This window comes from Alosa alosa, chromosome 4 (genome assembly GCF_017589495.1).
Source record: "Alosa alosa isolate M-15738 ecotype Scorff River chromosome 4, AALO_Geno_1.1, whole genome shotgun sequence".
Classification (NCBI taxonomy): domain Eukaryota; kingdom Metazoa; phylum Chordata; class Actinopteri; order Clupeiformes; family Clupeidae; genus Alosa; species Alosa alosa.
Genome location: NC_063192.1, coordinates 19,141,865 through 19,154,902, shown reverse-complemented (window position 1 = coordinate 19,154,902; position 13,038 = coordinate 19,141,865). Strand labels below are relative to the sequence as shown.

At 42.1% G+C, this 13,038-nt stretch overlaps 2 protein-coding genes across 3 annotated transcripts; one reads left to right on the top strand and one right to left on the bottom strand.

Annotated features, from left to right (window-relative positions):
* Positions 1-31: 31 nt before the first annotated feature.
* rcc2 (regulator of chromosome condensation 2) lies at positions 32-7,049 on the top strand. 2 transcript variants are annotated; one of them, XM_048242199.1, is made up of 13 exons: positions 32-180; positions 1,914-2,132; positions 2,255-2,348; positions 3,070-3,213; positions 3,530-3,661; positions 3,752-3,840; positions 4,123-4,237; positions 4,351-4,517; positions 4,843-5,023; positions 5,230-5,335; positions 5,475-5,547; positions 5,665-5,742; positions 5,833-7,049. In XM_048242199.1, exons 2-13 carry the CDS (start codon positions 1,929-1,931, stop codon positions 5,935-5,937), a joined length of 1,488 nt encoding a protein of 495 aa, XP_048098156.1. In that variant the 5' UTR covers positions 32-180; positions 1,914-1,928; the 3' UTR covers positions 5,938-7,049. The 2 variants fall into 2 exon arrangements, with proteins under 2 accessions (XP_048098156.1, XP_048098155.1); XM_048242198.1 differs by lacking the exon at positions 32-180 and adding an exon at positions 211-574.
* An 807-nt stretch (positions 7,050-7,856) lies between these two features.
* On the bottom strand, positions 7,857-12,551 carry LOC125293940 (60S ribosomal protein L22). Its single transcript, XM_048242197.1, has 4 exons — positions 12,473-12,551; positions 11,872-11,982; positions 11,542-11,666; positions 7,857-8,067 (listed from the first exon to the last, which is right to left on the bottom strand). The coding sequence occupies exons 1-4, from the start codon at positions 12,482-12,484 to the stop codon at positions 7,923-7,925; spliced, it is 393 nt and encodes a 130-aa protein (XP_048098154.1). The 5' UTR covers positions 12,485-12,551; the 3' UTR covers positions 7,857-7,922.
* Positions 12,552-13,038: the final 487 nt, after the last annotated feature.

The following is a 13,038-nucleotide window of genomic DNA, read 5'->3' as shown; positions in this document are numbered from 1 at the left end:
TTTTTAAATGTCTTAGCTCTCAAAGTCCCCCATGTGTTTCTGTTTTGTAGGCAGGCTATGACACATCTCAGCGCATATTTACATTTTAACAAAAAAGACGGACGACAGAGGGGGAGGGCTTATGGTGAGACAGACCTCCCTTATTTCAGGGCAACCCCACATATCTTCAAGTAAAGACAGGTAAGGTTCTGTTTCAAGTTTGAACATGGAATAGTTTCACTGGTTTGAAATTCGCAGAAAAAAAGTTTCACTGCAGGTAGTAAGGTAAAGGTATCTGAAGCCATATAGCTTTTCAGATACTTCCCGGTGTACCCAACTGACTGTAATTTAATGAATGTAAGGCAGCACCCACGTGGTTTGACCGTGGCGACTGCAGATTCTTTTGTTCAAAATCAATCAAAAAACGAGGAAGACGGACAGACACGAGAGAAGCATCAGAATCAGGAAACCAGTCGGTCGCTTACCATCCTCCAACTTTATTTACGGCATCATAAAGTTAGCTTTGTAGTTAACTCATTAGCTAGTGTCTTTAAAACGGAGAGGGAAACTTTTTCATCAGCATATTGCGTTCAAGGTTTGTATGGCTTTGTTTTTTTTTTTTTTTAATGGTAATGCTAACCGAGTTAGCATTTACTGCAGCTACGCTTGCTAGTTGTCGTTAGCTCGCAAAAATAATGTTACCTTACAATAGCCATCTTTCTGCAATATGCAGTATTTTTGACAGGGGAGTAATTAGCCTACTCGTGTCAGCATACTAGAAACGATTAACGCTTTCACCGCGCCGATTTATTAAGTCATTGCACTATTAATGGGAAGGTTTTCATTGAGCTCATCATGGCTTCATAGAATGGCTAGGTTGCTAGCTACTAATCTTATAGTTGGTTTGGTCAGATACCGACGGCTAATCTTGACGCCAGCTGCGTACAAAATATAGGCAGCTAGCTAACAAAGAACTAAACGGACCCTCTATGCTGCGAGCCAATCGTCACGCTATTCAAACTGTATACGATAGCTGCTCCTTTGTTTAACTGCAGTTATGTACCCAGCATTTTTAATCGTTGACGCTATTGGAAATATAGTGTCAAGATACTATTATTATAAGCGTTTATGGTATATTTTTGGACGGCATACCTAATCTTTGAAGGAGATTAACTGCAGTCCATTTTTAAGGAAGTGGTGTTCTGCTGCGTTACATAACGTAAATTGAATTCACTAATTTTTAGATGAATGGTAGTTTGTCGAATGAGCTACACATTTGTCCCGGAATGTATAAACTTTTCTTCTTTTCCAAAGAACCTCTGGTTGGTTCATGCGGTGTCTGAACCAATGAGAGATTTTGCCACTACAACCAGGCTATGGTGCCAATTTAATGAACTTCCAGTGCAGCAATTCTGCGGATTACACGATGTGTCTTTGTCGACACGATAGCGTGTAGTTTATTTTAATGTGTTGATAGAGCTGTATCATTGTTCCCACTTATAAATTGTAATTTCCAATAAGCATCCCAGTTCTTGAGATTAACATGCCTTTCACTAAGCTGAACCATTGTACTTGTGTTGGCTACATTGCTTACACTGGAAGCCAGCTTTGATTCATAGCCCATAAGGAAAATTTTACGGTGAGGTTGAATATGAAAAATGCATAAGGCACCATAGCTACATAATTAATAAGCTGTATTCTCATCAGAAGTGACGACATCACATAGTCACAGACTATGAAAGACTAGAGGGGACTTTTTGCTTTGTAGTGACTGGTCATGCAATCACTATCACTAGTGCTTACATTTTAAGATATGATTCACGTTTCCACGATTATAAGCCATAGTCATGGGTGTCTCACACGTCTCGTATTGGGTCATGCATAGTTTAAATGCCTTATCAGTTTGCTTAAAACTCCCCGGTCCTGTGTCACAGAAAATCCGAGCCACAATGCCCCGCAAGAAGGTGACTGATGTCTCAGGGAATGGAGGAACAAAAAGGAAGAGATCAGGAGGCCGTAAGAAAGACAGGGAGTTCAGCAGCGACGACGAGTTTGATGACTTTGAGCAAGAGAACACTAAGAAGCCAGGCAGGACCGTCCCAAAGACAGGCCTGCAACCTATCACTGTGGCCGATGACGTGAAAGAAAAGATTGTGAGTTGTTCATCTGTGTGTGTATTTTGGCTCGCCTCGACCATTTTAAGCAGCATTAATATTGCATGAGGAGACCTTGCACAGGCCTCACTTCATGGAATCTGTTCTCAATTGTTCCTCAGAAACTCGAACTTCCCAAAGGCAAGGGTCAACTGGTCATTTTCGGAGCCACCAACTGGGACCTGATTGGGAGAAAGGAGGTGCCAAAACAGCAAGGTGTGTATAGCCATCGGGCCATATGCCCTTATGTAGCATGTAGTCTTGCACACACCGCATACGTCATGTCTACTAGCGATTTTCCATAATGTTGCTCGCTCTGAAATGGGACAGACGTTTGAGCTGTGTTATTATGATGCACATGTTCATAACTGATGTAGAAGTTCAGAGATGCTGTCTAGCTGTAGCTCCATTGTTTGTCTAAGACTGAGAGCATCCTCCCTGGGTTGTCTTGTATGAGCTGCAGGGCTCGCAAGCTCGCAAGCTGTGGTCTGTCTGGATCAATGCTGGATTGATCTTTTAGAGGCCTTTTGTGTGTGGCTGGTGCATTATAGGAACACTTACTCATACACATCCAAGATGGCAGTGCAGATGAGCTGCATGACATTATTATTGCGTCAGTTTTGTTGTCCTGCTTGCCGTTTTAAAGGTTTTGTGAGCAAAGTGTAATTCTTACAAAAGTAAAGCAGTCAAACATCACCCACATTGTAAAAATATTCTGCAAAAAAAGGATTTGTAACAGATTTGCCCATAAATGATGTCTGTTATGCTGTGGATAAGACTGCATGTGCTTCCCTCATGCCATTTCATTTAATAGCATTTCTGCCCAATATAAACTTGATCACACTGGATACCATAATCCGCACAGTGAAGCACTGTACATGTAACTTTTAATGGACTGAAGTTTTTTTTTTTTTTTTCTTTTTGTTGTCCATGGCAGCTGCTTACAGGAACTTGGGCCAGAACCTGTGGGGGCCTCATCGCTATGGATGCCTTAATGATGTGCAGGTCAGCACTGTCGTGTCGGGGCCCTGTGCTGCTCACAGCCTCCTCATCACCGTAGATGGAAAACTGTTTAGTTGGGGTGAGTCTACATCAAAGCTGCCTATGCCTCAGGGGGTTTTTAAACAATGGTGCAATGATCACATTTAGGCATGTTGGTGAGCAAATTCTCTTAAGCTTTGCATAGTCCCAGGACGCATTTGAAATGAGTTGAAAAGGAGATATAATATATAATTTTTTATTTTTTTTTGATGTAGTCATGATGTTTTAAGAATAAAAATATTTTCCAATGGCATTGCATGGAAAGGGTGAGGAGATGGAGCATACCTGCAGAGCACCAAGGAATGCACCTTAAAGAGCACCTGTCACTTAGCCTTATGTCTCTTCTATGGTCTCAGGTCGTAATGAGAAGGGCCAACTGGGACATGGGGACACCAAACGCTTGGATGCCCCCAAACTGGTGGAGGTGCTTGCCAAGGAAGTGATCGTGTCCGCTGCCTGTGGACGTAACCACACTCTGGCTCTTACAGGTGGGCACAAAGCCTGATGCATATGAACATTCTGTCTGTCTCTTTCTCTCTATCTGTCAGTGTTGTGCCAACACTCTTTTCCCTTTCCAGAAACCGGTACTTGCTACTCATTTGGAGAGAACAAACTTGGACAGCTCGGTCAGGGCAGTCAGACAGATGCAGTTCTAAGCCCTGCCACAGTAAGCGCTCTTCCCCTCCTATGCATGCACCAAAATATAAGACCTTTAATATGCATAATTGAAATATACTAGTATTGGCCTATCAGATTTAACTTTGAATAACAAATTCTTGTTGGATTGCTGTAGTACTGTAATTGCAGATTTGTATGATCTGCTTATATGGCAGCCATTGAGTTTACAGTTATGTCACCAAAAGTCAGCCTGTTATTGTGTTTGGACTGTGTTAGCTATATTTCTAGAGGCATAGTTTTTCACAAGTGTATGTACGTTCTTGTATTTCAGGTGCTGTACAATGGACAGCCCCTGGTCAAGGTGGCATGTGGGGCAGAGTTCAGCATGGTTGTGGACTGCAAGGGCAACATCTACTCCTTCGGAATGCCAGAGTATGGCCAGTTAGGTATGTGTCAACAGTAAGTCCCAGATGATCCTGACACTGGCAATAGCAGGCTCAGATAAGACATGCCACAGCACAAACGGACTGTACATTTACCCTTTCTCACTTTGCAACAGGCCACAATTCAGATGGGAAGTTCATTGCTCGGGCTCAGCGCATTGAGTTTGACTGTGAGCTCATCCCTCGACGGGTTGCCATCTTCATTGAGAAGACAAAGGACGGGCAGGTGCTACCTGTGCCCAACGTGGTTGCACGGGATATAGCCTGTGGTGCCAATCACACGGTGAGTTAACTACAGAGCGGCAAGGAATAGTTTGGCAAACACTACAGTGGTATCTCCACGAAGACATTACTCAAGGTCTTTGGAAATGAAAAACAAACTGTACAGATGGCCTCGAGTAAAATAGAATTAAACAGCAATCACATTTTTTAAATATAGAAGCTCCTTCTTGGGGAGGATAAATATGGTGCAAGACAGTCCATGTGTGGAAATGAACAAGTGTGGTCCTGTGTATTGAGTGGTCCTGTTCATCCCAGCCCAGTGATTCAGTTGTGCTGGCGTCAGGATGACGTGTCTGTTTTGTTTTGTCTGTGTTTCCTGTGCACAGTTGGTGATGGACTCCCAGAAGCGCGTGTTCTCGTGGGGCTTCGGAGGCTATGGGCGTTTAGGACACGCAGAGCAAAAGGATGAGATGGTGCCACGTTTAGTCAAGCTCTTTGACTTCCCAGGCCGTGGGGCCTCTCAGATATACTGTGGATATCAGTGTTCCTTTGCTGTTAGTGAGCTGGGTAAGTGGGGTGCCATGTTTGTTTATTTGTTTTATTATTTTGTTTTTGTTTGTTTCTGTGTCTTCTCAATTATAATTATTCAATAAACTTGTTTGCTGATCAATTTGGTAATGCCTCAACAGTATTCTATTAATTATCATGATTACAGTATTAATAATCGTCATAATTAGAATTGTAGCATTAATATCATATCTGCCTTCTTCCAGGGGGGCTCTTTTTCTGGGGCATCACCAACACCTCTCGGGAGTCCACCATGTACCCTAAAGCTGTGCAGGACCTGAGTGGATGGAAGGTCCGCAAACTCGCTTGCGGGTTAGTGCTCAGCCACTTTGCCCCCTACACATCTCTAGTAGATGTAGCTGTGGTTTGGTTTTGTGTAGTAGATGTGCTTGGTCTCCATGCTGCTCTTACCTCTTTGAAAAGTAACCTCTTGCCCTTTTGTTGTCCTCAGCAAGAGCAGCATAATCATCGCTGCTGATGAAAGCGTCATCAGCTGGGGTCCCTCTCCCACCTTTGGGGAACTGGTAAGTTGACAAGAGCCAACACTTGTGTTTGAGGGCATTTAAGGAAGATCAAATGAAAAGACAAAAACATGTAAGTTGTACATGATCTGGTAACTAACTTCTGTAAATCTTTTCCAGGGGTATGGAGACAACAAGCCCAAGTCTTCCACCACAGCCCAGGAGGTTAAAAGCTTGGATGGGATCTATGCAGAACAGGTAAATTACCCTGTGTGTGTGTGTGTGTGTATTTAAAAAAACAAATTACCGTACTTTTGCAGATATTGAAGTGTTATGTTGTTTCTGCAGGTAGTGATGGGCTATGCACACACCTTAGTTATTGCCCGTCATGAGTCAGAGGAGGAACAAGAGAAGCTGAAGAAGCTACCAGAGTACAACCCCCGCACACTCTGAACGAGGCAGACTCTCTCAACCTCACTCTTTCTGGGGTTCTTCTCTCCCAGAAGGAACTGAATCTGGCCAGACAGGGCCAACACCCTGAGATAATTTGTATAGTTAATAATTGGGTCGGGTCAGTGTAGGGGAGGGTTATTTGTTCAGGCATCAGTTACAAATACATTGGCAAGAGAAAATCAGATTTAAACTTCAATTTGAATCAAATCTGGAGAAAGTAATGCTGCAATAAGTGGTTATGGTATAAGCTGAGCATCATGTATTGGGGGTATTGTTTCCTACCAGCATTCATGTGTGTGCAAAGCCACTGACTACTGCTGGTAAGGGAAAATCCAGCCTCTGTTCCCTCCCAGCACTTACTACTCAGTGGAATTCCCCCTTTTTTACTCCCTCTTCTTCTACATTCCCAATGGAAGTCCCAACACAGCATCCTAGTTTTGTCGTCTTACGTTTTTTGGGTTTTTAACAGTCGGTGTAGTCTTTGAAATGTTTTACGAAATGATCGGTGTCTCCCTTTTCCAAACACGCGGTGCTACATTATAAAGACACAGACTGTCACCAGGCGCAAAGGTCGTCACTGGGATCACTCGGACCAACACTCCGGATCTGTGCCTTTATGTGATGTATTTAAGGGTATGGCTGTTTCTGTTGTCACACACACACACGTTTTATTAGCGTTGAAAATCATTTCCCTTGGCAATGATGGGTCGTTGGCTATTCTTTTTTTTTTTTTTTCCTGTGCTTCAAAATATTGTCCCTGTGTCTTGTCAAGTTTGTGCAATCTGGGTGAAGGCTTGATTTTTGCCACCTTTTTAAGCTCCACATTCTACCTTTGTCCGAGCTAGGTTTGGAGGCTCATACCTCAAGTTCCTTTGAACCTGTTATTTAAGTGCTTGGTTTGAGGTTACAGGTTGAGATTGCCAATGAACGGATGAAGAAATCCAGGGAAAAAGTACAGTTTTACTGTTGTTAGCTTCCATTAAACTGTTATTTGTTATCAGCTGTGTGTCCTTGGGGTTAATACAGTATGTGTATTCTTTTTTCAATTTGTAAAACATCTTGTTTTTCATGAAAATGTTAAATAAAGATTAATGTAAATTGGTTAAAAAAAATTGCTGTCATTTCTTACCCCTTATACAGATCCAGTTTTCCCTCACAGTAATATTTTCACTTATTTTTGGTATCTATTGTGTGGATGACATTGTTTCCACTGGGCATCGAGGACATACTATGCAGTTCTGTTCCAGGCTGGAACACTACAAAAATGTAAGAACCTTTCGCAGCACAACATTGCTGACCACATCGCCAAGACACTAGTTGCCATTCTCATGAACCTAGCAGTTTCAGTAAGACTCTGGGGGATGTTTTGCAAGGTTTTGCATGCCTTCTAGGTAGACATCACTGTAGTAGATCAAAACTTGCATAGTTGTGGTTTAAAAATCCCAGGACCTCTGGCTGAGAATAGCTTGGCCCCATAGGCTCATACATGCACCCAGATGATTCCGGTTTATATTGGGTATGCTTAATATTCTTATGAACTTACTTGACTAAACGTTTACTCTTGTGATTGCAGGTGTCAAATCAGTAAATTCCCTCTGCTACACAGAGTAACAATGTACTGCACCACAAATTCCAAGGCCAGACCACTATATCAATCTAGTTTTGAAAGCCTACTTTAAGTCGTAATGCTGTTCAGGCTGCTATGTTTCTATTGATATACTTTCACCAGAATAGCTGAGCAGTTTAAAATAGCAATATGTACACAAAGTAGTGGCGTGTCAAATACTCTGAAATTAAAAAGCGACTTATTTAATCCCCCACACCACACACACACACTAACATAGGATTGTAGATTTGATGATTCTAGTTAAACAACCTCTCGGGCAAGTCCCAAAGAAAGAGCCATAGTGAAACAAAAGTGAAATATCATCATAAGAGTACAATGATTTATTGAATGTACAAAAAGAGAGGAAAGCTTCGTACATCTAATCCTCATCTTCCTCCTCCTCCTCATCCTGGTTGATCTGGAAGTAGCGTAATTCATAGCTTTCCTTGGTGTTCGCAACTACACGGAGCCAGTCCCTGAGGTTGTTCTTCTTCAAGTACTTCTTCGTTAGATATTTTAGGTATCTGCAGTAAAATAAAAGCAATTTAGATATGTGATCAGAGTCTGGGCAAAACCAGAAAAATCATGAAGAATACATGACAAGCACAAGAAACAGCCATGTTTCTAACATTATTTAGTTCATAAGAATTCAGGTCAAACTGCAGCATGTCAAATCAAATCGATGCCACATCATGAACCACATCATCCAAACACTGCACTGATGAAATAGACTGCATATCCGTCCCAACACTGATTAAATCGACTGCATATGTTATATGTGCATAGACTGCATCTGATATAAATGTGTGTGTGTGTGTAAGTGTTCGTTGTTATAAGTGGCTTTTGACAAACATGCCAAATAACAAACATCAAGCTGCAAACAGCTGCCAGGCAGATAAATGTTGGTCAAGTGTTATTGAAACAGGCTGGCAATGCATTTTCTGATTCAATATGGGCGATCATTTTTACCATAACATGCTACATGCCATGAACATCATGTGAAATGGCATATGAATCGTCAGATCTGCAATCTAACGCTCTGTGTTGTTGTGATGGCACTTGATCACAAATATTTTACAAAATTACCTACATTTCAATATAAATCTATGAACAAATTGGTGTTCAATACCTCTCATAACCCCCAATCTCAGAGGCATTTTATCGTATCAGATGTAAGCTTAATTTCAGCAACATACTAACCTGATAGACATTTACTAATATACTACACAAAGCAATCCCTTTCTGGCACTTCATTACTTTCTGATCCCTGTAGGTCGTACAAAACTTTGCATGAATGTGAACACATCAAAGAAGTCACAGCCTAGGGAGTTGGCTATCAATTAAGATGCCTTCATTTCCCATGTGACAGACTGGTCACTGAACTCAGCGCTTCATTCAGCTACAGTTATCCCTGGGAGTAATCCGATGAGAACCCTAGACGAGATCAAACTCAGCACAGGCCCCCAGCATGCCAGTAAGATCTGAACGCTGGCAACACTGAGCACAGAGAGGAGCAGACAGGTCTGTTTTCAATTCTCTGGTCAGCATCAGCTTGATTAGCAACTGCAACACACTATGTCCTTCAGAAACGAGTCACCAAACATTTTTAAAGACGCTTTGGCATCAGCAGACAAGTATATCTTAGGGTGTTCTCACATATAGTCCCTTTTACAAGAACCAAACTCAGTCCACTAAAAAGGGACCAGAAAGTGGACCAAAACAAAAGGGATTCAGTTTGTTTTGTATTCAAATTATGCGGAATCTATGCTCGCGTTGAGAAGTTCAGCTGTTGCTGCACCGACAGACGGCACCGGCAATCAAGCCAATCGACGGATGGCACCAACCAATCAAATTACGGTTATACTTCAAGTCATTTGCATAGCTACCGTCGGGAACACCCACTGGCATGCGTTGACGGAATGCAACTGTGTGTAGAAGCCGTTTCCTTCCTGTTCACACTATACCTTCTCTGGGGGTCTCAGACCTTATAGGCTACTGCTTTGGATTATGGACTTTGTAGTTGCTCATTTCCATGTTTTTTCCTGAAATATATATGATAATATTTTCTGAATGAATTCTGATCTGAAGTTACTGCAAATATCCTCTTGAACTGTCAGTCAACATGCCAGCCATCCAATCACACTGCCTAATTCAGTGGTGGGCCCGCCCCACTTAGTTACTGTTGCTATGCCCAACTTAAGCTCACGTCTAAAATGACAAGTGAAAAGCAGCCTGTTATCTGCGCTGCTCAGTATGTAGGCTACTCGTATGTGTTCGACAGAGCGTAGCAGATCATGAAAAATGGTGAGCAATGTAATCTTATGTTCCCTAATTCTTCATTAGTTAGGCTTGAGGGGCAGCCGTGGCTTACTGGTTAGTGCTTCGGACTTGTAACCGGAGGGTTGCCGGTTTGAACCCCGACCAGTAGCACCGGTTGAAGTGCCCTTGAGCAAGGCACCTAACCACTCACTGCTCCCCGAGCGACACTGTAGCAGGCACCTCACTGCGTCAGGATTAGTGTGTGCTTCACCTCACTGTGTGTTCACTGTTTGCTGAGTGTGTTTCATTAATTCACAGATTGGGATAAATGAACCAAATTTCCGTCACGGGATCAAAAGAGAATACTTATACTTACCAATAGCTTGAATAAAAAGAAATTCAGCTCAACATTAACGTTAGAACACACTAAATTTGTAGCCAAATTACAAATGTCTGTAGGCCTATCATGAGCCTAATGATAATAGTTATTTTTAAATAATAAACAACATACCTTCTCTTTTGGCAATATAAAGTCAAGTAGGACAAAATAGGCTATTCTACAATGCAAAATGTGAGAGAACACAGGGCGATTTGTGTTCATAATGCACAAATAATGCGAACTGTGCCGCGGACTTCAAAGCGAACCGTGCCGAGACTACCTCTCGAGTTTGGTTCGCGTTAGAGGGGTCCGAGTCTGGTTGACGTGTTCACATATGCACAAAAATTGTCAATCAGCCAAGGGAACCAAGAACTATCAACACACTATAGTCACCAAACTTTTAAAGACACTTTGGGCATCAGTAGACAAGTATATTTGACCTAAAGGGTACCACAAACTCAACTTCCTGTGACACTCGCCTGGGATCAGACACCACAAATCAGACATCTGGAATCACATCAGATTCCACTACCCATGACCTGCATATCCAGCCAAGTATTGATGATAAGAATATCCAAAAGAACAATAGAATGATTTGACAGAACTGCAAACAATGTCAACCACTCCATCAAATGATGATATGGACCAACAAGCTTCACCACAATACAGCATGCAGTACTCCACTGAACCTCTGCATGTCCAAACTATTTGCAAGAGGGGGGTACACTGGAAAATATAAAAAGTAATTTCACCCTGTACGTCACAAAACAGTGACAAAACATTTTGTTTAATAGCCCAATTACTGAACTCACAATCTAACAGTAACAGTAGGAGCAAAAACTGTACAGTGCTGTTGGTCGTGCAAGTCAATTTGTATATTAGTCACACTTCTCGTGTCACTTGCCTACTGTCTTGAGGTGAGGGGCGTACACATCACATTTTTTTACATTACATTACAAAAGTGACTCTCAACAAGAGAAACACTCAAGATAGCGTAAGATAAGGACAAGTCAGTGCAGCAGTGAGTGCTACTTCCATACAATCAAGTGCTAAAATTAGCAAGTCTAGTTGTAGGTAGTTTTTTGAAGGTAAAGAGGGACGATCCTGCTAGTAGTGCGTTCCACCAACGGTACACCATCAACAACAGTAGACTTTTTGCTCTTACTGCCTCTCCAATCTAGGCATATTCCCTCTGTTCATATCAACACAGCAACACATTTCACGGGCACGGACATCCACATGGACTTGATTTGTGCAACTCTCGTGGCTGATGCAGATGTGTAAGATGCTGCAACTTTTAAAATTCTCTCTCACACACACACAGTTTTAACATGAATGCAAAAGAATGCCACCACTGTACCTCTTGGAGAAGGGCACTTCTGAAGAGACTGTAATCTTGCTCTTGCTCCTCTCAATGCTCACCACGCCACCTCCCAGGTTCCCAGCTTTCCCGTTCACCTTAATGCGCTCCTGCAGGAACTGCTCCTGTAGTACGAACAGAAGTGAGACAACAGGTTTGGACATGGCTCAACGCAACATCAGTCAAGAGCCATTGCATATGGAAATGCATTTTAAAAATGCTTTAAAAAAGTATTGTTCACATCTATGTGAACTCCAGGAAAGGCTAGTGGTTATTTTTTTTGTTTGACGTTTAGATTTACCACAATCAAAACGTGTATTTCTCACGTACAAAGTTGGCAGCATCCATGATGCCATCTTCGACAGGGTGGGTGCAGTCCAGGGTGAACTTCAGGACCTGCTTCTTCTTCTTGCCCCCTTTGGCGGCTGGCTTTTTAAGTTTCTATGTTCATAAACAAAACATCACATGGTAAGAAATGTGAGCGCAGACATTAGCTACTTACTTGATTTGACCAACGTTACGTTAGCTGCGTTACCTACAGACTGACCAAGTACTATTTTCTAAGTGGTGTTGTGGTTTTGGGTGAAAATATCAATTTCGTCCAAATGTAAAACTACAACTCCGAAGTAACTGTTGCTAAATGTGACTGGCTATAATTAGACCGTAAGATTAGTGACCAAATGGATAGTGAATTCTCTAACAGCATGCTGTTACCTGCTAGAAGCTACCTAGCTAGCAAGTTAGCTACATGAGTTCGCTACGAGGCCTTGGGATATACGCGATTACATTTGAAAACTGGGGTAGGTGATTGTGATTTAAACTCTTGATTGCGTGAACCGAGTTTAAAGACAGTCACCGGTTATTTAACAGCCTGTGAAAGTTTGTTAGCTTCAACAATATCGAAGATTTGAACCACATGATTTGTACGCACCACCGGAGCCATGGCGAAGAGTTTTGCAGAAAGGAAGAATTACCTGTGCGCATGCGTCAAATAATAGTCTGCCAAATCAAACACCGTTAACATCGATTGATCAATTATATCACAACTTGGAAATAATGTAAGACTATAAGATAATATAAGTAGTCTCTTCAGTGATGTATCCAACCGTCATTGATTGATTCAAATTAATGTAGGCTACTGTTTAATTCTTTAGGTAATTTAGAGACCTTTACTGGATGTGTAGGAGTGACAAAAGGTTTTTCTCCCACTCTATACAACTTTGCAACCACTTGTTTCGACAACAGCTTCAGGCTTCATGAAATATATGATAGGTCAGGGGTCATACATCACCATTGCTCGAATAAAGCATGCAAGCATCTATGAAAAGCACTGGGGGATTGGAGGTCCAGATATTTTAGTCACTTGTTGACAGATAGAAGGGATCTGGTTTCTCTATTGTCATCAGGAGCCATTCACTGTCCCATAACCACAACACACACCCACTTACTTTGCTGTACCGTGGCCAGTCCCTGTCACCCGTGACGTACCCAGTGCTC

Bases quoted from the DNA above. Each gene is read 5' to 3' on its own strand.
- rcc2 (XM_048242199.1), top strand. From the start codon at position 1,929: ATGCCCCGCAAGAAGGTGACTGATGTCTCAGGGAATGGAGGAACAAAA. The intron at 3,841-4,122 runs GTAAGCGCTCTT...CTTGTATTTCAG, and splicing joins CAGTTCTAAGCCCTGCCACA to GTGCTGTACAATGGACAGCC. The intron at 5,743-5,832 runs GTAAATTACCCT...TTGTTTCTGCAG, and splicing joins ATGGGATCTATGCAGAACAG to GTAGTGATGGGCTATGCACA.
- LOC125293940 (XM_048242197.1), bottom strand. The intron at 11,667-11,871 runs GTACGTGAGAAA...TTCGTACTACAG, and splicing joins TCATGGATGCTGCCAACTTT to GAGCAGTTCCTGCAGGAGCG. The intron at 8,068-11,541 runs GTACAGTGGTGG...ATTTTACTGCAG, and splicing joins GAAGTGCCCTTCTCCAAGAG to ATACCTAAAATATCTAACGA.